Source organism: Bos indicus, chromosome 9, assembly GCF_029378745.1.
Source record: "Bos indicus isolate NIAB-ARS_2022 breed Sahiwal x Tharparkar chromosome 9, NIAB-ARS_B.indTharparkar_mat_pri_1.0, whole genome shotgun sequence".
Lineage (NCBI taxonomy): Eukaryota > Metazoa > Chordata > Mammalia > Artiodactyla > Bovidae > Bos > Bos indicus.
In genome coordinates this window covers 28,547,009-28,569,164 of record NC_091768.1, presented here as the reverse complement: position 1 = coordinate 28,569,164, position 22,156 = coordinate 28,547,009, and the positions used below count along the sequence as shown (strand labels likewise).

Genomic DNA, 22,156 nt, shown 5'->3' with positions numbered 1-22,156 from the left:
TTTTGATTTTTTCCCCCTCCATGTTACTCTAGGATAGTTTCCCAGCACGATTTGGAGGAATTCATTTTGTTAACCAACCGTGGTACATCCATGCCCTGTACACCGTGATCCGGCCTTTCCTGAAAGAGAAGACTCGGAAAAGGGTATTTGCTTGCTTCTTTATTTTTTTTTGTTGTTTCCTTTCCCTCCCCATTCAATAAGTTATCATGCATACTGCGTGTATAACGTTTGCTACAGCAAAAGTGTGCTTCTATACTGAATGTAACTATTTAACCTAAAAGATATTTTACAAAATTTAAAACCTTGTGGTTAATTCTGAACAGTGGATCTGTGAAAGAAATATTTAAAAACTAACTCTCTTGCTTTTCCACAAATGGGGAGAACATTTTAGCACATTCATCATATATTAAAGCCTCAGTTTAAAAGTTAAAAAAAAAACAATTATGCCATGGTACTGTATTGTTATTGGTATACTTAATTTCATGTAACGTTTAGACAGAAGTTTTTTATATGTTGATAAATGGGTGTTAGTAATTTCACAATATGTATTGCATTATATATGGTGAATTTTGTAATATTTAATATAATTTTGTAGTGATTGTCATGAGCAATCATACATTACAGACAGAATGTTTATATGTAGGAATTTTAATATTTCTTTAAATTACAGGTTACTTGAATTCCAAGATTTAGTTTTATCCAACAACTAGGATATTCAAAGTATGTTCCAAAATAATCATTTTTCTGAGAATACAAAAATTTATATAACTCATTTAACATAGTGTGTGTGCTCAGTCACTCAGTTGTGTCCAACTCTTTATGACCCAATGGACTGTAGCCCACCAGGCTCCTCTGTCCATGGAATTTTTTTGGACAAGAATACGAAACAGGTTTCCATTTCCTCCTCCAGGGGATCTCCCTGACCCAGAGATGGAACCTGCAACTCTTGTGTCTCCTGCATTGGCAGGTGGGTTCTTTACCAGTGTGCCACCTGGGGAACCCCCATACTACAATGCCAAACACATTAATCATTATAATGCTTTTAAAGTGCATTTAATATACATTATTTCATCTTATCCTGCAAACATCTCTGCAAAGTATGATTAGTAGCATCATTTTCTATTTCAAAGCTGAGGAAAGTAAGTTTTAGGATGGATAAATAACTTGCTTACTCATTTACACAGCTGTAAAGTTGTAGAGTTAACATTTGAATCCAAATAGCTTCGCATTTAGAGATATTTTTACCACTGTGCTGTGACCAATTTTCAAATGATTAGTTCCACAGAAAAATATAGTTACTTCTAAATCCATACAGAGGATAATTTTCCATGTTTCTCAGTGAATGAGAAGGTCCTTCAGGTACTTTAGTGCCATAAAAGCCTTACTGTAAGTGTGAAAGTGAAGTCATTGTTAGGTGTGTGTTGGTTTCAAACATTTGTGAACAGAGAGTTTTCTGCTTATGAATTTGTTGAATATGTTTTAGTAATTTAGGAGGAAGAATTCTGTAGACAATGATCATTTATATTAGGAATTATGTCTTTCACCAAGATTCAAGTTAATTTGTTGTTGTTCAGTCCTAAGTCACATCTGACTCTTTGTGACCCCATGGACTGCAGCACGCCAGGCTTCCCTGTCCTTCAGTATCTCCCGAAGTTTGCTCAGACTCATGTCCATTGAGTCAATGATGCCATCCAACCATCTCATCTTCTGTTGCCCCCTTCTCCTCCTGCTCTCAATCTTTCCCAGCAAGAGAGTTTTTTCCAATGAATTAGCTCTTTGTATCGGGTAGCCAGAGTATTGGAGTTTCAGCTTCAGCATCAGTCCTTCCAATGAATATTTGTAAATCAAGTTAATTTACAATTTATAGTTCAAAACAATGGATTGACATGCCTCAGAAATAACACTTTCAAGCAATCTTTTGTGAAGGGATGGTCAGGTGATCGAAAGTGCCTGCTGGGGTTTTTAGTACAAATTATACCTGTGAACACTAATGTAGCATTCATTCTACACCACATGCTGTTCTAAGTACTTTCAATATGTTAACTCATTTAGTCCTTCCAACAAGGCTTTAGGGTAAGCATTATTATTTTTCTCCTTTTATAGATGGGAAAATGAGGCATGGAAGGTGAAACCATTTGCTCTAAATCTCAGCTAGGAGATAGTAGAACTGAAAATACGGATTTACTGGGAAGACTGTTCCAGGTACAGGGAATAGCAAAGGCAGTGGTTCTTGGGTAGAAACAAGCCTGGAATATTCGACAAATAGCAAGGAGGCCTTCCCAGGTGGCCCTAGTGGTAAAGAACCCACCTACCAACGCAGGAGACATAAGAGACACAAGTTCAATCCCTGGGCCAGGAAGATCCCCTGGAGGAAGGCATGTCAACCCACTCCAGTATTCTTGCCTGGAGAATCCCATGGACAGAGGACCCTGGTGGGCTACAGTCCATAGAGTCCAAAGAGTTGGACACGACTGAAGTGAGTTAGCACACACGCAAAGAGGTCAGAAAAGTTGGAGCCAGATGAGCTATTGGAGAGGATAGTAGTGCATTGGATGGGTGGGAACATGGTGTGCCAGCTCTTGGAGGGCCTTGCACACTGCCATCAGATCTGGGCTTTCAGTCAGAGTGAAATGACTGGCATTTGAAAGACTGAGTTCAGGGGTGACTTGTTGTGACATTATTTTGACATGATTCTGCTCTGTTGAAAAGACTGAAGAGTGTCAAATCTATAAAACGAGGAAAGCTCTAGGTTTGGGAGTTATTTGGTGGAATTCGATGATTTTGACAATGCCTTAAAAAAGACAGTGCTGGCACTATTCTAGATGGAAGGGAGGTATTTGAATTTTACCATTTTAGTTACAACTACACGATTTGGGAATTTTTATATGAGAAAATAATTATAAATTAAAACACCCTTAACTTCTGCTTATATAATCAATACACAATACAATGCTATTGCTATATTTCCTTCCTGGAATCCCAAGTGATTCAGCCTTACAGTATTACTCAAGCACCTTATAATGCAAATGCTATACATCTATGTTCTGAAAAGCTGGTAAAAGAAAACCTAAAGAAAAGTTGTGAATCATCTTTCACAAATGGCCATTTAGTTCTTCATTTTCTTAAATTAAAGCAGACTTTGAGTTTCCAACATGCTGGGTTGATGGGAATGTCAACCTTAAGTGTTACAGAGATCCCTTCTCAAAATTTCACCAATGTCTGGAATATTTCATGTACAGCCTAACTTACAATCTATCATGGCCACTTTTGACATCTTCACTATTCAAGCTAGTATTAGTTCCTTGAATGAAGGTCTCTTTTTGGACCCAAGCATCTTTGTTGATGTTAGAGTCCAATGCCTAGGTTTCAATCCACTATCCCAGTGAACTTTTTAGCTGGTCCATAGATGTGGTCCTGCCACACCCCAGGAGCTGACAGGAAACTGATTTGCCTACTAGTTGTCACAAGCTTCTCCTTCTTCCTCAGTATCACGGACTTTCTCATCTACTCCTTGCTAATTCTTAAAAATATTTTACCCTCCTCTTCCTATAATTATGGTCTCCTACCATAATCTCTTTAATGGCACAGTTTAGGAAAAAAAAATTTTTTTTAATTTTTAATTTAAAAATTCAGCCTAAGTATAATTGTAAGGCAATCTGAGGCAAAAGAGCCCCTAAGAACCAGACTTCTTGAGTAAAATGGAGGAAGAAAAATATGTAAGAGGGAGAATGTAGTAAAACTTCAATAAACGATGAGACAAATGTGTGCGTGGGTGCTCCAGCAGATGAGTTGCAGGAGATGTGTTCACTGAAGGCGTTCGTAGAGAATCTTAAAGGATTGGAGCAAGAAGAAAGGAGAAGCCAGTGGGGGATTGTGAGCAGAATAATATTATCTGACTGATTCAAGTTTTGACATGGTCCTTTGGCTGCTGTGTTGAGAGTAGCATCCTGGTGGCAAGAGTGGAAGTGGGGAGAGCAGTTAGGAGGCTAGTTCAGTAACACAGTGGAAAGGATGATAGGAGTTGAGTTAGGGTTGTAGCAGCAGAGTTGTTCAGATGTTTGAATTCAGGATAGATTTTGGAGGTAGTACCGAAAGAATTTACTGACAACTTAGATTATGAGAGAAGTAAAAGATGAGTCAAAGGTTTTGGCCGGAGTAACTAGAAGCATATTTGTACCATTAGCTGACCTTGAAAATAGGGAGAATCTGATTTAGGGGAGAAAGTTATAAGTTCCGTTCTGGATATGACATGTTTGAGATGCCCATTGATCATTTAAATGGAGGTGTGACACAGAGAGTAAAAATAGTAATATGGAGTTCAAAAGAGAGGTCTGGATTCAGGATACACATTTTCAGTGTATATGGTGAAGATCGCTCAGTCGTGTCTGACTCTTTGCGACCCCATAGACTGTAGCCTACCAGGCTCCTCCCTCTATGGAATTTTCCAGGCAATAGTACTGGAGTGGATTGCCGTTTCCTTCTCCAGGGAACTTCCCCACCCAGGGATCGAACCCGGGTCTCCCACATTGTAGACAGTCGCTTAACCATCTGAGCCACCAGGTCTTAGTGTATAGACGATATTTAAACCTTGTATTTGTTCAGTCACAAAGTTGTGTCCGACTCTTTGTGACCCCATGAACGGCAGCACATGAGCCTTCCCTGTCCTTCATTTTCCCAGAGTTTGCTCAAACTGATGTCCATTGAGTCAGTGATGCCATCCAACCATCTCATCCTCTGTCGTCCCCTTCTCCTCCTGCCCTCAATCTTTCCCAGCATCAGGGTCTTTTCCAATGAGTCGGCTCTTTGAATCAGGTGGCCAAAGTATTGGAGCTTCAGGTTCAGCATCAGTCCTTCCAACGAATATTTGGGGTTTATTTCCAAATTACCTGAGTGCAGTTAGAGAAGATAATAAATCCAAGAACTGAAGCCTGAGGCTCTCTGATGTTAAGATATTGCAGAAGTGGAATAACCAGCAAAAGGGACTGAAGGAGGCATCTATCAGATAGTAGGAAACCAAGAGATCCTGGGAGAAAGTGTTTTCATTGAGGAGAATCATCTACTCTACCCAGTGCTGCTGAGAGTTTAAGAAAAATAAGGATAGAGAATTATTGGACACTGAATTTAGCAGTGAGAAGGATCTTGACAAGAGCTATTTCCGTGTAGTGGTGGGAGGCAAACCTATTTGGATTGGATTCAGGAAAAATGGGACAAATGTACTTGGGCAATGAATACAGATAATTCCTTTGTTGAGTTTTGCAGTAAGAAGAAGGAGAAAATAGGATAATAACTGGAAATAGAAGTAGGGTCAAGATAGGTTTAATGCATCTGTATGGGGGGGAGGCAAGAGTAGAGTTAGTATGTATGTTCTTTGATGGAAAACATACAGAACAAAGAGGAAATCTGGTGATGTGAGAGAGACAAGAGATAATTGCTTGGGAAATATAACTGAGTGGAAGAGGGGATGGATTCTAGTGCACAGGTGGAGGGGTTGGCCTTTGTAGACTGGATTCTTCCATTGTGCTGGGAGCAAAGGCGAAGCATATGGACACAGATGCTAGTGGGTGGATCTCATCTGGTTGCCCTGTTTTTTTTCTGGGAAAGAGGAAACAAGGCCAAAGCTGAGAGCAATGTTGAGGGAGGCGGTAACAGGGTGTTGGCAAAAAAGAGAAGAAGTAGTGTGAACTGCATTTACTTGTCTATGGATTTATCACCATAACTCTTGCATGACTTGAAAGGGAAGGTTTCTGATGTGAAGCAACATGTCTGATGAAAGAAAGGTTGTATACCTAATAAAGTAGGGATTTCAGGCACTAGAATTTCATATTCCCAGGAAAATTATAGGGGTGGGTATATTTTCCTAGGCTGTTGTGTTCTGTAAAAGGAGTGGGAAGGTGGAGAATTTGCAAATAACCTGATTTAACTTGGGTCAGAAAGTATCTTCCACCTCTGTAGTATTATGTATTCCACCAGCCACTTGCTGTGATCATTTTGGCCAGTACCTGCTCTCACATGCTTTTATATTCTTCCATAATTTATTAGTATTACTTGTTGATTGGTGACTCCCAGTCTTCTCATTTTATTTGATATAGACTAGTCTTTCTTTGGCTTTCTTTGGGCTTCCCTGGTGGCTCAGATGGTAAAGAATCTGCCTGCAGTGTGGGAGACCTCGGTTTAATCCCTGGGTTGGGAAGATCCCCTGGAGGAGGGCATGGCAACCCACTCCAGTATTCTTGCCTGGAGAATCTCCACGGACAGAGGAGCCTGGCGGGCTACAGTCCATGCGGTCACAGAGCTGGACGTGACTGAGAAACTAAGCACATGCACACACAGTCTTTGTTTTCCAAAATATTTACTTAAGTGGATTCTAAAAGTATGGAAAGCAAGATGAATGTCTTAGCTCTTTCATCTTGAACCTAAAATATGAGATTATTTCTAAGCCACTTATAAGCTATAATCTTTAAATAAACGTATAAATCTATATAAGATGACAGTAGTACTTTATTAGAGAAGACTGATCTGCAGTTTTGAGATTAATATAAAAGAGAAAAGAGGTAGCTGTTTAGGGAGAAACAAATCTTGACTATGTAGCTGAAGTGATCCTCCAATTTAACAAAAAGCTCTGTGTAGACAGTAATAACAATGATTAACATATACACACAGCTTTACGGTTTCAACTCTTTCCATTTACGATTTGAATGATAAGCATGGAAATCTGTAGCAGAGAAGATGCTGGCAACGTTACAGGACATAACTCCTTTGGGATGTGACTCTTCAGTCAACCTTTCATTGTGATGATGCTAATCTACTTTTATTTACATCACATACTTTACATTATAAAGCAGTAATTTAGTGGTTACAGTATTCTTATTTTTATTGATGATAATGACAAAGCCATACTGGTGACAGCTTTGGGGTTCAGTAACTTGAATGGGCTCAGCAGTTGATGAGTCCCTCATGAGAAAAGTCTGTTTTAATAGCGTTCATTATGCACATCATCAGCTTTGCACAACTAACACCAGGATAATGTGCAGATCGAAGTAGGCACATTAGATTCTGCTCATGTTCCCAGCTATGAAGCAGGACACTAAATTTTCAGTTCCAATTCTTTAAAAACGATCTGACCTTCTAGAAGCTACTTAAAGTCCCTGACCCTCAGGATTTTTATATGAAATATTAAGATTATGATACCAGCCTGCCTGTTTCACAGAGTAGAAGAGAGGCTTAAATATGCTAACAGACATGGAAAACTCTTGTTCTGGCTCTTTCTATCCTCAGTTCCTCCTCCTACCCTACCCCAACCCCTGGTGTCCACATGGCATTCATTCTCCTCTGTGGGTTTTCCCCACCCTCTTCTTGTCTGTAGATATTTTTGCATGGTAACAACCTGAACAGCCTGCACCAACTAATTCACCCTGAGATTCTGCCCTCTGAGTTTGGAGGAATGCTCCCCCCTTACGACATGGGAACCTGGGCAAGAACACTGCTGGACCACGAGTATGATGATGACAGCGAGTACAGTGTGGACTCCTACAGCATGCCTGTCAAGGAGGTAGAGAAGGAACTGTCCCCCAAGTCCATGAAGAGGTAAGCTGAGGGTACCTGGGAAGTGGGCTGGGCCAGGGTGGGGACGCTTCATACAACTCCAGATTTTATATTTTTCTAAAGTAGATACTTGGTGGGATTTTGAAGCCTTTCATGCTCCTGTATTTGGATGTCTAGGAGTTTTGAGTCAAAGATAAAGTCATTCAAGGTAACCTCAACTCAGAGTTCTGCTCCAGATTCACAGAGTCTAGCTGGCCCCTTAGAAGTCACCCAATCCAGTGGCTTTTCAAACTGTATTTTAAGGTTCTTGTTGAGTGCCTCAGGGCAAGTGGGGTGGCGTGGGGACAGTGCCCTTCTCCACTGTCGTGAGACTGATGGTCTAACCAATTTTTTGGACTTCTGTGTAAGATTTCATTTGAAGAAAGGGATCCACAGCAAGCACATGCATACACACACACTTCAAACGTTATCATTCAAAGCTTCTGTTCCTTTTTCAGTATCTGTGCCAGGTTTCTCGGAGAAGGCAATGGCACCCCACTCCAGTACTCTTGCCTGGAAAATCCCATGGACGGAGGAGCCTGGTAGGCTGCAGTCCATGGGGTCGCTAAGAGTCGGGCACAACTGAGTGACTTCACTTTCACTTTTCACTTTTCACTTTCATGCATTGGAGAAGGAAATGGCAACCCACTCCAGTATTCTTGCCTGGAGAATCCCAGGGACAGAGGAGCCTAGTGGGCTGCTGTCTATGGGGTCGCACAGAGTTGGACACGACTGAAGCGACGCAGCAGCAGCAGCAGCAGCAGCCAGGTTTCTCTTTAAACATTTCTGTCTAGCCATTCCTGGAGCAAAACCTTCTGTTTCCCTGCGGCTTTAATCTTTACAGAATTCATTCTTGAGAATATCTAATTTTCTGCTTTGACTCTTATGGTGTTATTAGGCCTGTTTTCTCTCAATCAATGTGTATTTATTCAACACATGCTCTGTAATAGAAGCTTTCCTAAATGTTTTGGATTCAGTGTGTATAAAACATATGTCTTGCCATAGTCTATTGGTGATTGAGGGCAGAGGAGTTGCTAGACACATGCAAATACAGAACTGACACTGTGTTCGCATTCTGTAGCAAACCAGAAGACTTCTAATTCTCATGCTACCCCAGGCTGTACCAGCCCAGGCTTCATTTGGATAATGGCAACAAATATTATTTCTCGGTTGATTTCCTGTCCTGGAAACTTAGGAACCACAGCTCCTACAATTTTTCTTCACCTAGTTCATGGAGGACCCAAGAGCATATTACATGTCATCCCCAACACTGTCTTACATCCTTCTCTGATGACAATTTTGTGGTCTTTCAGTTACCACTGACTCATGCAGTGACAACCCTGTTATTTTAGACTGACCTCTTATTTGTTGCTGTTACTGATGCTAGTGTGTGTGTGTGGTGTGTGTGTGTGTGTGTGGTGTGTGTGTGTGTGTGTGTGGTGTGTGTATGTGGATGCCTTTCTCTCCCAGATTGCTCCACAACAACTTGGACAAAATGGGAAGGTTAGTGACATCTCCAGCTTTAATTTCTGCATTAATCGACAAGATTATGTTTAAATGAAGTTTGGGCTTCTCAACTCATTTCCCTTTAAAACAAGTCTTCCTAATTTGAGTTTTATGCTCTGCTAAAAGGGTTCATTGATGGGCTCTCAAAGGAGACTGTTAAGTGCTAAAGTTGTGTTCAAAACTGTGTGGGTATATGTGTGGGTGTATATATATTGGTGTATATAATATATATAGATTATATAATATATATATATATATATATTATATAAAATATATATATATATTTCCCTGGTGGCTAAGAGGGTAGAGATTCTGTCTACAGTGCTGGACACCTGGAGAAGGGAATGGCAGCCCACTCCAGTATTCTTGCCTGGAGAATTCCATGGACAGAGGAGCCTGGTAGGCTGCAGTCCATGGGGTCACAAATAGCAAGACACAACTGAGTGCTAACATATACACACACATATACATGTGTGTGTTTGTGTGTATAGTGCATTTTTTTTTTTCTGGAGAGAAGGCATATTTCATCACATTCTCAAAGTTTTCTAAGACAAAAATGGTTAAAAGCCATTGCCTAAGAATAGGTTCCTTCTGATAAAAATAAAAATCCTAATAATGATAATTATTACAATCTATCATTTATTACCAGCTGCAATGGCAACCCACTGTAATACTCTTGCCTGGAAAATCCCATGGACGGAGGAGCCTGGTAGGCTGCAGTCCATGGGGTCACTAGGAGTCGGACACGACTGAGCGACCTTCACTTTCACTTTTAACTTTTATGCATTGGAGAAGGAAATGGCAACCCACTCCAGTGTTCTTGCTTGGAGAATCCCAGGGACGGGGGAGCCTGGTAGGCTGCAGTCCATGGGGTCGCAAAGAGTCGAACACGACTGAGCGACTTCACTTTCACTTTTCTCGTGAGTTAGGCCCTTGTGTGCTGTGCTTAGTTGCTCAGTCGTGTCTGACTCTTTGCGACCCCATTGACTATAGCCCTTCAGGTTCCTCTGTTCATGGGAATTCTTCAGGCAAGAATACGGGAGTAGGTTGTCATGCCGTCCTCCAGGGGAACTTCCCAATCCAGGGATTGAACCCAGGTCTCCTGCATTGTAGGTGGATTCTTTACCATATGAGCCACCAGGGAGGCCCAAGAAGGCTGGAGTGGGTAGCCTGTCCCTTGTCTGGGGGAACTTCCCAACCCAGAAATTGAACCAGGGTCTCCTGCATTGCAGGCAGATTCTTTATCAGCTGAGCCACCAGGGAAGCCCTGAGTTAAGCGCTTACCAGGTACTTTTTTTTGGGTAAAACTCATTTAAGTTTCATAGCAACCCTATTACACAGATATTTGTATCCCCAAAGTCACATAGTCTATATGTAATGGAACAGGATTCCAGTCTATGAGGTACAGAGTCTTTCACATTGTGGATATAACTCTTTTCTGCTCTTCTGTGACAGCGTGACACAGAGTGCCCTCACTCTAGAACTGAGCTATAGGAGGATTCAAAGACAGCTCTCATAGGTGTCCTCAGTTTTTTCCCTTGCCAGCTAGTGATGCTTATTTCCTTCAGCCCCTCCTTCTGTGACTTGTTAACTAGGGCGGTCCCTTCCTCTGAGCACACTTCTTTCATATCCTCTGCATCCTTAGCTGTATCCTCATCACCTGCACTTCCTCCAGAATTTCTTACCTGCTGTCTTTGCTTCTACCCTTATCCTTCTCCATTTATTATCCACGTGTCAATCAAAATAATGTTTTTAAAGTGTAAATCAGGTTGTTTCACTTCTCTGCTTTGAATTTTTAATGACTGGTAATTATACAAGGCATACAATCAATTTCATATTGTGACTTATAATATGCTACATAATCTGACTCTGCCTACCTCTTTCCTCCAAGTTTATCTCCCTTTTCTCTCCACCTTTCACAGCAGTTTTCTTTATTCTCCTTCAGCCTCTGGTTGGAATGTCCTTTTCCTCTATCTTCCAATGGCTGGCCCCAATCAAAGGTCACCTCCTCCAGAAGGTCTTTTGGTTAGTCACCAGGTCTTAATAAGCTCTACTCTGCCTTCTAGCCACTTCCAATCAATCATCTCCTTTATTTTCTTTATAGCTCATTATTAGCCTGTGAAATTATTGATTTGCTTTAATTATTTATCCCTTTCATCCTGCCATGTAAGCTTCAGGGAGACTTCAGTGGCTTTGTCTATCCTGTTCTCTTCTGAATCTTTGGTGCCTGGAGTAGAGTGTGTAGAGAGCAGAAAGGATGCTCACGAAGTACCAGTCAAATGAAGGAGTTCTCTGCTGTTTGTCAGTGGCCCCTTTTAAGTGCAGTGTTTAGAAAGGCAGAGGTGACATCTGATGCTGTCACTGCTTCCGCTGAGATTCCAGAATCCTGGCTCTGCAGCGTAGACCTCATTGGCTTTCTCTGTTTACTATTGTCGTCACTGTAGCTATCGTTCAGGCCGCCAAGGCACACTGCTGACTCACACTGAGCCCCTTAAAACTAGTCTCCTTACTTCTAGACCTTTATCCTCATAGCTCTCGATTTCTATATTTAGCTCTTTCTTCTCAGCACATTTATTTTAATTGATTGACATCATCTTGTTACATTTGGTTCCTGCGATCCACCTTTTGAAGTCTTTTTGGATCCTGCTTCTCTTTTCCAATTAATTAGGCCATTTTGTCCCCTGCAGACGTGGCTCATAGCATGATGACTTCCCCAGCCCCGAGTTTCTTGCTTCTAACTTGGGCCAATTGGAATTTCAGACACCCTTTGTTTGGTATAGGTTTTGCATCCTGTGAAGGTTATATGGTTCTATTTGAAAACTCTTGAAGAATGAGATCAAGAGAGTTGTTTCACATGATTTTTATCTTCTCTCTGGCAGGGAATAGCAGTTCCCCATCAAGGATGGGAGAAAATCGTTTCTAGATTCCACCTTTCCTTCATTGTCTTTTCCAGTTTTATATCATTTTTAGATTGAGAGGGGGAAAAGTCATTGCTTCACAAATGAGTTGTAGGTAACTATTCCTTTGGGTGAATTCAGCTTCTTGTATAGGAAGAAGAGGCAAGCCACTGCAGTATTCTCACCTGTAAAATCCCATGGACAGAGCAGCCTGGTGGGCTACAGTCCATGGGGCCTCAAAGAGTTGGACACGACTGTGTGGCTGAGCATGATAGGAAGAAGATTATGTTCTGTGAAAATTTGTGAAGAGATAGCATAATCAAGTGAAAGAATACAAAGCTCATTAGATTATGGGTAATATGTGCTTCCACTTTATTAAATAATATTCAGCATCATAGTTCAGATCAGATCAGATCAGATCAGTCACTCAGTCGTGTCCAACTCTTTGCGACCCCACAAATCGCAGCACGGCAGGCCTCCCTGTCCATCACCAACTCCCGGAGTTCACTTAGACTCACGTCCATCAAGTCAGTGATGCCATCCAGCCATCTCATCCTCTGTCATCCCCTTCTCCTCCTGTCCCCAGTCCCTCCCAGCATCAGGGTCTTTTCCAATGAATCAACTCTTCACATGAGGTGGCCAAAGTACTGGAGTTTCAGCTTTAGCATCATTCCTTCCAAAGAAATCCCAGGGCTGATCTCCTTCAGAATGGACTGGTTGGATCTCCTTGCAGTCCAAGGGACTCTCAAGAGTCTTTTCCAACACCACAGTTCAAAAGCATCAATTCTTTGGTGCTCAGCCTTCTTCACAGTCCAACTCTCACATCCATACATGACCACAGGAAAAACCATAGCCTTGACTAGACAGACCTTTGTTGGCAAAGTAATGTCTCTGCTTTTGAATATGCTATCTAGGTTGGTCATAACTTTCCTTCCAAGGAGTAAGCGTCTTTTAATTTCATGGCTGCAGTCACCATCTGTAGTGATTTTGGAGCCCAGAAAAATAAAGTCTGACACTGTTTCCCCTGTTTCCCCATCTATTTCCCATGAAGTGGTGGGACAGATGCCATGATCTTCGTTTTCTGACTGTTGAGCTTTAAGCCAACTTTTTCACTCTCCACTTTCACTTTCATCAAGAGGCTTTTGAGTTCCTCTTTACTTTCTGCCATAAGGGCGGTGTCATCTGCATATCTGAGGTGATTGATATTTCTTCCGGCAGTCTTGATTCCAGCTTGTGTTTCTTCCAGTCCAGTGTTTCTCATGATGTCCTCTGCATTTAAGTTAAATAAACAGGGTGACAATACACAGCCTTGACGAACTCCTTTTCCTATTTGGAACCAGTCTGTTGTTCCATGTCCAGTTCTAACTGTTGCTTCCTTACCTGCATACAGATTTCTCAAGAGGCAGATCAGGTGGTCTGGTATTCCCATCTCTTTCAGAATTTTCCACAGTTTATTGTGATCTACACAGTCAAAGGCTTTGGTATAGTCAATAAAGCAGAAATAGATGTTTTTCTGGAACTCTCTTGCTTTTTCTATGATCCAGTGGATGTTGGCAATTTGATCTCTGGTTCCTCTGCCTTTTCTAAAACCAGCTTGAACATCAGGAAGTTCACGGTTCACATATTGCTGAAGCCTGGCTTGGAGAATTTTGAGCATTACTTTACTAGTGTGTGAGATGAGTGCAATTGTGCAGTAGTTTGAGCATTCTTTGGCATTGCCTTTCTTTGGATTGGAATGAAAACTGACCTTTTCCAGTCCTGGGGCCACTGCTGAATTTTCCAAATTTGCTGGCATATTGATTGCAGCACTTTGACAGCATCATCTTTCAGGATTTGGAATAGCTCAACTGGAATTCCATCACCTCCACTAGCTTTGTTCGTAGTGATGCTTTCTAAGGCCCACTTGACTTCACATTCCAAGATGTCTGGCTCTAGGTGAATGATCACACCATCGTGATTATCTGGGTCATGAAGATCTTTTTTGTACAGTTCTTCTGTATATTCTTGCCATCTCTTCTTAATATCTTCTGCTTCTGTTAGGTCCATACCATTTCTACTACCTGTCAAATCCTATCTAATGTTTTGTATATATCAACTCCTTTGCTTTTCTAAACAACTAATAAGGTGATACTGTATCCATTTTATTGATGAGGAAACCCAGATACAGAGAAGGTAAGTAACTTCTACATGTTCCATAGCTACAAAGCTACAATGCTAATATTGGAACACAGGCAGCAGTATTCTGTAAGTCATTTCTTTAACTGCTACCATATGCTATTTGCCAGAATTAATGCTGGGGATTATGCATGCGTTATTGAGTGCACTTGATCCTTAGTACATCTGTATGATGTAGATGTTATTTTCCCCATTTCACAGGTAAGGGAACAAAATCTTAGGACATTCAAATAGCCTCCATTTGGTCATGGAACTAGTAAATCACAGGATGTGGAATTGGAATCCATTTCTGTCCAAAATCTAGTCTTTCAAACACTAAAGTATAGCACAATATTGTAAATGCATAATAAATGAATAAATGATACCTGGATAATTAAAGTTAAACTACAGGTTTTCATGGGAAGAAGTTATTCATTGAAAGACAGCAGAGCCTGGAGACTAAGATGTACCATGAGTTAATGACAGATAGCTTCCTTTATTGTAGTTGAAAAAGACCAGTTCAGTAACCAATCATGCACAAATAACCCTGTTGTTTTGTACAAGAGGGCAAAAAGAAAGTCTAGACTAAAACAACAGTATACTTGGGACACTTAAATACCAAAAAAGTCTTAATCAGAAATTGTTTCTTTCTGTCTTACTTTATTGAGGAATTTCTCTGCATATGGAGCCAGCAGCGTTTATAATCGGACAAGTTTAACATCTGTAGCGCATGATAAAAACAAACTAGAAACTTAATCCCAGATTGAATAGTGCACTACAATTTAAAATATTTTATTAAAATTGCCATGAAAGAAAGAAAGAAAGAAAGTGAAGTCACTCAGTCGTGTCTGACTCTTTGTGACCCCATGGACTGTAGCCTATCAGGCTCCTCCGTCCACGGGGTTTTCCAGGCAAGAGTCTGGAGTGGGTTGCCATTGCCTTCTCCAGGGGATCCTCCTGACCCAGGGATTGAACCCAGGTCTCCCGCACTGCAGGCAGATGCTTTACCATCTGAACCACGGAAGTAGTTAAGGAAAGTAACAATATATAAGATGTGTGTGTGTGTGTGTGTGTGTGTACAATGTGTGTTTTAATAGAACATTATGGCAAATGCTAAATGTGTAGACTCTATGCTGTCTGAAGAGCTTTAGCGTGTACTTAATATTATTAGGATGTACCTCAACATTTGTATACTTCGTGAGATTTTAAAATAACTTCTCTGTAAAGAATTCTTTTCTTCACAGGGTAAATTGCTTTATCTTCATCACTCTCCAGTTTGAATGCATGACATCCAGCTTCTTTCAGTTTGGAAAGTATTTATTGGATAAGAATTAAGACATTGAAATCCTACTGTGTAACAGATTGTGACACACATCGTGTCTGTCGCAAGGAGAGACACTGATAAAGTCCCTGCTTACGGAACTTATAGTCCAGTGGGCGCTAGTAGTCAGGTTAACCCTCTAGTGCAGGACATTAAATGAACCTCTGCATATTTTAGCATGGATTCATCTTGGGGAACCAATTATTGTATTTGAGTCTAAGAAAAAGAATGTTACAGGTCTAATTATTAAGTGTTTTGTGCAATTGTCAATTGTGTTAAAGTATATTTTATTCATGTACTGTGTTCTAAGATAAATTATCATTGCTCCTTTCCCTCTTTCTTTCTCTGTCTCCTGCACAGACACACGCACACACACACACACACACCATATTCAACTGTGGTTAGTCTCCATTCTGATTTATGCATCTAATACCTATTATGGAGATAAAACAGTAAAAATGACTTAGAAAATAAACCTCCTGATACAACTGTTCTCACCTTCCTCTTCATTCTCTCTTTAGAAATGAACTTAAGTTTACTTCAATGAAAGAGTCAATTTATCAGTTAATCTTGTAATTATTTTTGCTTTGATAATTCCTTCCATTGCTCTTCATTTTCATTAGCATGTGTGGTTGTATTTTCACTTATAGTCTTCCTTTTTGAAAGTTAATGAGGTCTACTAAGACGCATATTGTCTCAGCAATAGCCAAATGGCTGGAATGCAGCAGCAGGGGAAAAATTCATTAAGGAAGAGAAATTTAAAAGGACGGCTGCTTCTTTAATGCCATAGCCATTAAGATGGCAGCTTCCTGCCACCACAGTAGCACGTTTCATTGACTTTCCTCCTTCTCAATTTCGTGTTTCCTGGTGATGAATTGAGATGTAATTCCCACCTGCTATCGAAAGCATATGTAAGGGTTTTCACATTATTTGTTTCTCTAATAGTAAAGTACTGCTGCCTAAACAAGAGAGGCTTCTAAAGTTTGAAACCATTTCATAGATTTCCAAGAATAAGACTGATTTTATTCAGATGTTCTAGTGGAAAATTTAACAAAACTCATATTGAAATATTTTCTCCTAATGTGCTCATTATACATTAAAAAAAAAGATGGTTAAAATGCACATTCCAGTTGAAGTTTTTTCATAGAGCCCTTTAAGCCAGAAATCAAGGCTCCTATTATTTCTACTTCATTTCTTATAATGGTAAATTCACCATAATAATTTCCCCTTTTAGTGATGTCCTCTTGGAATATGTCAGTCATGTACTAAAAGTTCTCAGTCTCAAAGAAAAGGCTCTTCTTGATTGTAAAGATGAGAACTTAAGCCTGTTATTGTGTGTTTAGAATCCTCTGTTGTGCACTATTGTATTTAGAGGCCAGAGGGGGTTGCTTCTTCGTAAACAATCACCATAAGTGTGCGTCTCTCTCAATGTGCAGATTCTCAGTTCATAAATCCCTTGATGTAGAAGTTAATCCACATCCAAGAGAGAAGTAATAAAGGAGAAAAGATAGAAGAGAATGTGATTGTTTGGCAGTAACACGCTGACATTGGCTTTATTATTTCCAGATCCCAATCAGTTGTGGATCCTACAGTGCTAAAACGCATGGATAAAAATGAGGAGGAAAACATGCAACCTTTGCTCTCTCTGGACTGATAGCTTCTCTGCCCTCTCCGTGGATTAGAAATGGAAGGTACATGTTTTCAGCACCAGGGCCAGTGCTGTGGATGAATTACCAGCTGGAAACTTATTTATTCTTGTTAATGTAGCATAATATATAGTAAGGCATCAGGCTTTCCCATTTGCCTGAACCATGGGTGCCCTGGTCTAGATTTAAAGAAAAGTCAATAATTTATTCTGTAAGTGCCAAGTTCTTTGTAAATACAATGTAATCTTCACGTCAAGTTTGTAAATTTTAGTAGTAACTTAAATTGGAAGATTGGCTTTTGAGTCCATGCCAGTGAGATGAACTGTAACAAGAACAGAAAAGACACATAAACCATCGAAGCTAATTAAATGTAGCCCTGTTTCCTATGAAGCCATATTTCAGCTATCATGGTGATTGTTTCATTGTTTTCTCTGAAACTCTGTCATACTCAGATGTACATTTAATGGGCACAGGGAGCTAAATGATTCTAGGAAATTATTATGATAAATGTACTTCCTGTCTAGGGATTTTCAGTTCACAGAAAATGTACCCTAGTGACTATCACTGGCCTTGAACTTGGGAGGCAAGAAATGGCAAATAACCTGGTAAACTCAACACTTGAACTTTCTATGTTGTTTAGTTCCTGGAGTCTTGTGAAAAAATATGTTCCCCAAAATAAGACGTGGAATTCTGAAAGAGAGTGGATTCTTTATAAACGGCTGTCTTCACAATGCGTCCTTTACTCAAGATCTCATTATATGCCTGTCTGATGTACTTTAAGAACTTTATCCCGAAAAACTCTTTGACCAAGAGAAAGAACCAATACTTGAGTAGTGTTTGACAGCTAATTTTGAGCAGAAAAGTTGCCAAGTACTGATAAGGGGCTAATTTCTAATTCTTGTGACTGGTTGAAAATATATATATATTCACACACACACACATATATATATTTTTACTGGGCTTTGGTAAATCTGTGATGTGACAGGCTTATAAAATAAATCATGCATATTCAATGGTCTTAGAGATGTTATAGATTATTGTCTGAGATGTTAACTCTGGAAAACCACTTCCACTAAAGTTAATGAAAATGAGGTATTGTGAAACAGACTTCCTGTGAATTTATTTAAGGGAATTCAATTTAATTTGTATTGCAATCTTGTATCTGTGCCATTCCAGTGAAATATATTTTTTCTTCAAAAAACACAACAGGTCTCAGCATAGGCAGTATCAGGTGACAGAGAATAATACTGTTTTTCTCAAATTTAGGTTAATTATCCTAATGATCCTGGAAGCACACATTTTCTTCTCAGAAAAGATTTTAAGAACATATTGCATCTAGGAGACATAATGAAAGCTTCTGAGGGCATCTGAGAGTCTATGTTATAGTTTAAATCTAGATTTGGAATCCTTATGTTAAAGTTTTCTTTTCACAAAAATTTTGCAAGGATAGCACATTTAAAAATTTAACTTTAAATTTCAAATTCTAGTGTGAAAAAGCAAGATTCTTACCACCTTTTCAGAGTGGTAATTTTTGAGACTGAGACTTTACCATTAAAATATTGTCTTGAAAGAAAAATATCTCAAGGAACTTATGGAAACCAACAGAAATAAAGGCATGTAGCAGCCTTTATAATATACATTTTAGCCAAAAGCTTTAAAAAGTCCAGTTATAATTCTGTAGCCCAGAATCTTAAATTAATATCAGTACATTATTCTGCTGTGTCACCAATGAACTGTCTAGTATTTGTAAAAATACATAAATACACATAGATATTATGAATGAAAGATACCTTTAAAATGCCAACCTCCAATCAAGTGCAGAAGAATAATGACCATTAGGTCTTCTGCTCTACTCATAAATGTTATAGAGATTGGAATGCACTGGGAAAAAAAGCCACAGCAACTCTAATCTTTCTAAGAACCCTGACCAAAGGTGTTCTTATGTTTTTTTCCTGCTTGGCATCGTACATTTTTTGGCCTTGGGCTCTATATACTGTACAAGCAAGTGTTAGACAGTATGATGTATTGGAATAAAATGAAACAACTAAGCTCAGAAGGCCAGACAACTTTTCATTTTCATGAGTTTCTTTGATATGCACCATTTATTGCCAAATTCAGAATTCTACCAGCTTCGGACGTCAACCAGCATAGCCGGCTTTTTTCCCCTGTCATATGCTAGTGTCATATGTAAAAATAACTCGGAAGGCATAATTTATATGTGTACCTACCCATTTATAAGTGTCATTCACGCTCTCTCATTACCCAACATTTGGAACCTGCATTGGTACTGCTGCTCGACTGCTGTCCTTCAAATGAGCAATTGAGAGTGGTCTGGGTTGTGTGAACTATTTTTAAATGCCTGAACAAACGACAACAATGTTGTGTTTGAAATTGCTGTATCTCGTTCAGTCTGCCTATGATATCGTCAGCCTGAAAAAAGCCTTTCAGTAATCTTTTAAAGCTGCTTATAGAACATATGATCAACTTTATGAATTTTCCCCTCAGCACCAGCTAACTGACACCATTTGGGAGTTTTCTTTTTCTTCGTGATTTTCTATGGTATGTGATTATGTTTACTGTTACATAACTTAATAAATAAGCACCCTTATATTCTTTCGATATAGCGCAGGCGGGCCTGGCGTGCTGCAATTCATGGGGTCGCAAAGAGTCAGACACGACTGAGCGACTGATCTGATCTGATCTGATATTCTTTCGATTTCATTGAGATAGTACATCCCCACTCATACACAGACACTAACACGACACTGTTTGCCCTAATGATTTGCCTCCCTATTTTGACAGCTGTGCTTTCTCTTTTCAGTTATCTTGTTACTTAAACTTTGTAGACATCAAAGCATCATCACATTTGATTTGGAATAGGCCCGTAATTCATTTACTCCCTTCACTCAGCCTTCCCTACCTTCTACATCTGGTATTATTTCTTTTCTCCAATTTTTCAGGGGCAGCTGCTTCCAAAGCTGGTTAAAAATAAGTAGCTTCCTTATGTTTTCAGTGGTATTTGCACACATTTTTGACTGATATTTTTAAAGGAAGAGATTATCATAAAAATATCCTCTAAGAAATATGAAGTGCCTCTTTTAAAATGGAATAAAGCAGTGATACTAGAATATGGATTCTATTTGTTCTCTCTTCCAAAAAGTAAACACATGCATCTCTATTATAAGGGTGAGATACAGATATCATTTGAAGAAGGATATTTGAGATCTTGCTTTGAGCTTTCTTGTATAGTATTGTCTTTATTGTGTAAGTTCAGTATAGTAACTTGAAAACATTATTGACAAACAAAAATACAGTATTAAATTGAGTTTTGCAAGCAGGTTTTTCAAATGGGCATGCATGATTATTTTTATTTCAATAATGGTTTACGTAGGTATGAGCAGGGACATTCCTCAAGTGTTTCCATGTAAAATCCCTGTTTTCTTTACAATCATAAGCAGGAAAGCCAAGCAGCTGGGTTCTCTTTAATATTAACTAGGTCACATTGTTAAATTAAACATTTGAAGTTTCTGTAATATTCCTGAGGAAACAGAGGCCCTCTAAGGCATCCAGAAAATGCAGAGTTGTTTTAGACATCAAGAAATACGTTTATGACTTGTCACGAAAAGAAACTTTGAGCCATGGCAGTGTGTCTTTAGGAACAGACTTCCTTTTCTTCTACAAATAACCCAAAAGCATATGGACATACCTTTACAGAAGTTCTATCAAGAAAACCTGCTGAAAGGTTGTACGGTCCTCTGTTGTTTTATTTAAGTGTCTAGCTGGTTTGGTTGGTTAATAATATCTCTTTGGCTTCTTATTTGGTATTTATGGATGATTACTTGAAATATTGCCTTCAGTTATGAGGCTATTTCAGAATGATTTTCAACACACAAAATAAATGGAGCAGAGCTCTGGTAGGATGTGTGAACGTTCAGATTTGGTATTTATATTTTTTGCATCAACCAGCTAATAGGCAAATGTTCCATTTTATATGTGCTATATAGATATTACAGATATATGGTCTAAGAAACAGTGATACATTTTAAATTTATGAGGCTATTAGATCATGTAAGAATCAGCAGATTATCTAAAATATTAATATAGAGGATTGGCTAGGTGGGTAGCATGTGTAATTATCTTTAGCAATGAAAAGGATTTTTTAAAATAACTTTTGTTTTAGAAAACTGCTTTCTAATATGTTATTAGCACTAGTTAGCAGTGTTACCAGTATTCTTACAGACAGAATACAAAATTCTACAGACAGAAGAGCCTGGTAGGGTATAGTCCATGAGGTCGCAAAGAGTCAGACATGACCCAGCATACACACACATATCCAGCACTATTAGTATTTGAAAGGGAGAAAATAATCAATATAAAAGAAAGCTTGGCTTTGAAATATTATTATATCTCAACTTAATATAAATTTTTTCATGAATTGAAGTTTTTATTTTGTAAATATCTATAGGTTAGCCCCACACATGGACATAATACTGTGGAATTTATTCTGTGCTATGTAGAAATTTATTCCCCTGTACCATAGGAAAAAAATATAAAATAGTAATTCACTGGACTGAAACACCCAAGTTGTACTATTTTTTTAAAGGAGTGCAAATGGTACTGTTGAAATAAAAAGATATATTTAGAAACCAAATAAGTATAGGTATTAAATACAATAAATGCACTTTTATAGTAAATAGTGGACATTGTTACGTTTAGACAGTGTTTGGTCAGTATTTGACTTAGTTTCAAGTTTCCTGCATATATTTTTGTCCTTAATGATACTGATGCATTTATTCTGTCAAAATTAGTTTTTGTGGTGAATGAGAGGGACCTAGATGAGAATCAAAATAAACATTAACGAAACAATTAAGAGTGAACAAATCCTAAACCGTATTAAAAAATTTCAATGGATTATAATTGGTTTACATATAACAGAGGTTCAAAGCTTTGTCTTGTTTCTAATTCAGTCTTTCAGTTTTCATATTTCTGTAAAAGATAAATGAAACTTTCCAACCTAAGTAATTTTTGTTTTCAAAACTGTCCGGATTAAA

General features: G+C 39.0%; 1 protein-coding gene across 1 annotated transcript in view; it reads left to right on the top strand.

The window, feature by feature from the left end:
* The window catches only part of CLVS2 (clavesin 2), a 78,049-nt gene extending 59,841 nt beyond the window's left edge, over positions 1–18,208 (top strand). Inside the window, exons 4-6 of the mRNA XM_019966972.2 lie at positions 33–143; positions 7,364–7,584; positions 17,026–18,208. Of these exons, the coding sequence (XP_019822531.1) occupies positions 33–143; positions 7,364–7,584; positions 17,026–17,113 (420 nt within the window). The 3' untranslated portion in view covers positions 17,114–18,208. The remainder of the gene's footprint in view (positions 1–32; positions 144–7,363; positions 7,585–17,025) is intronic.
* Positions 18,209–22,156: the final 3,948 nt, after the last annotated feature.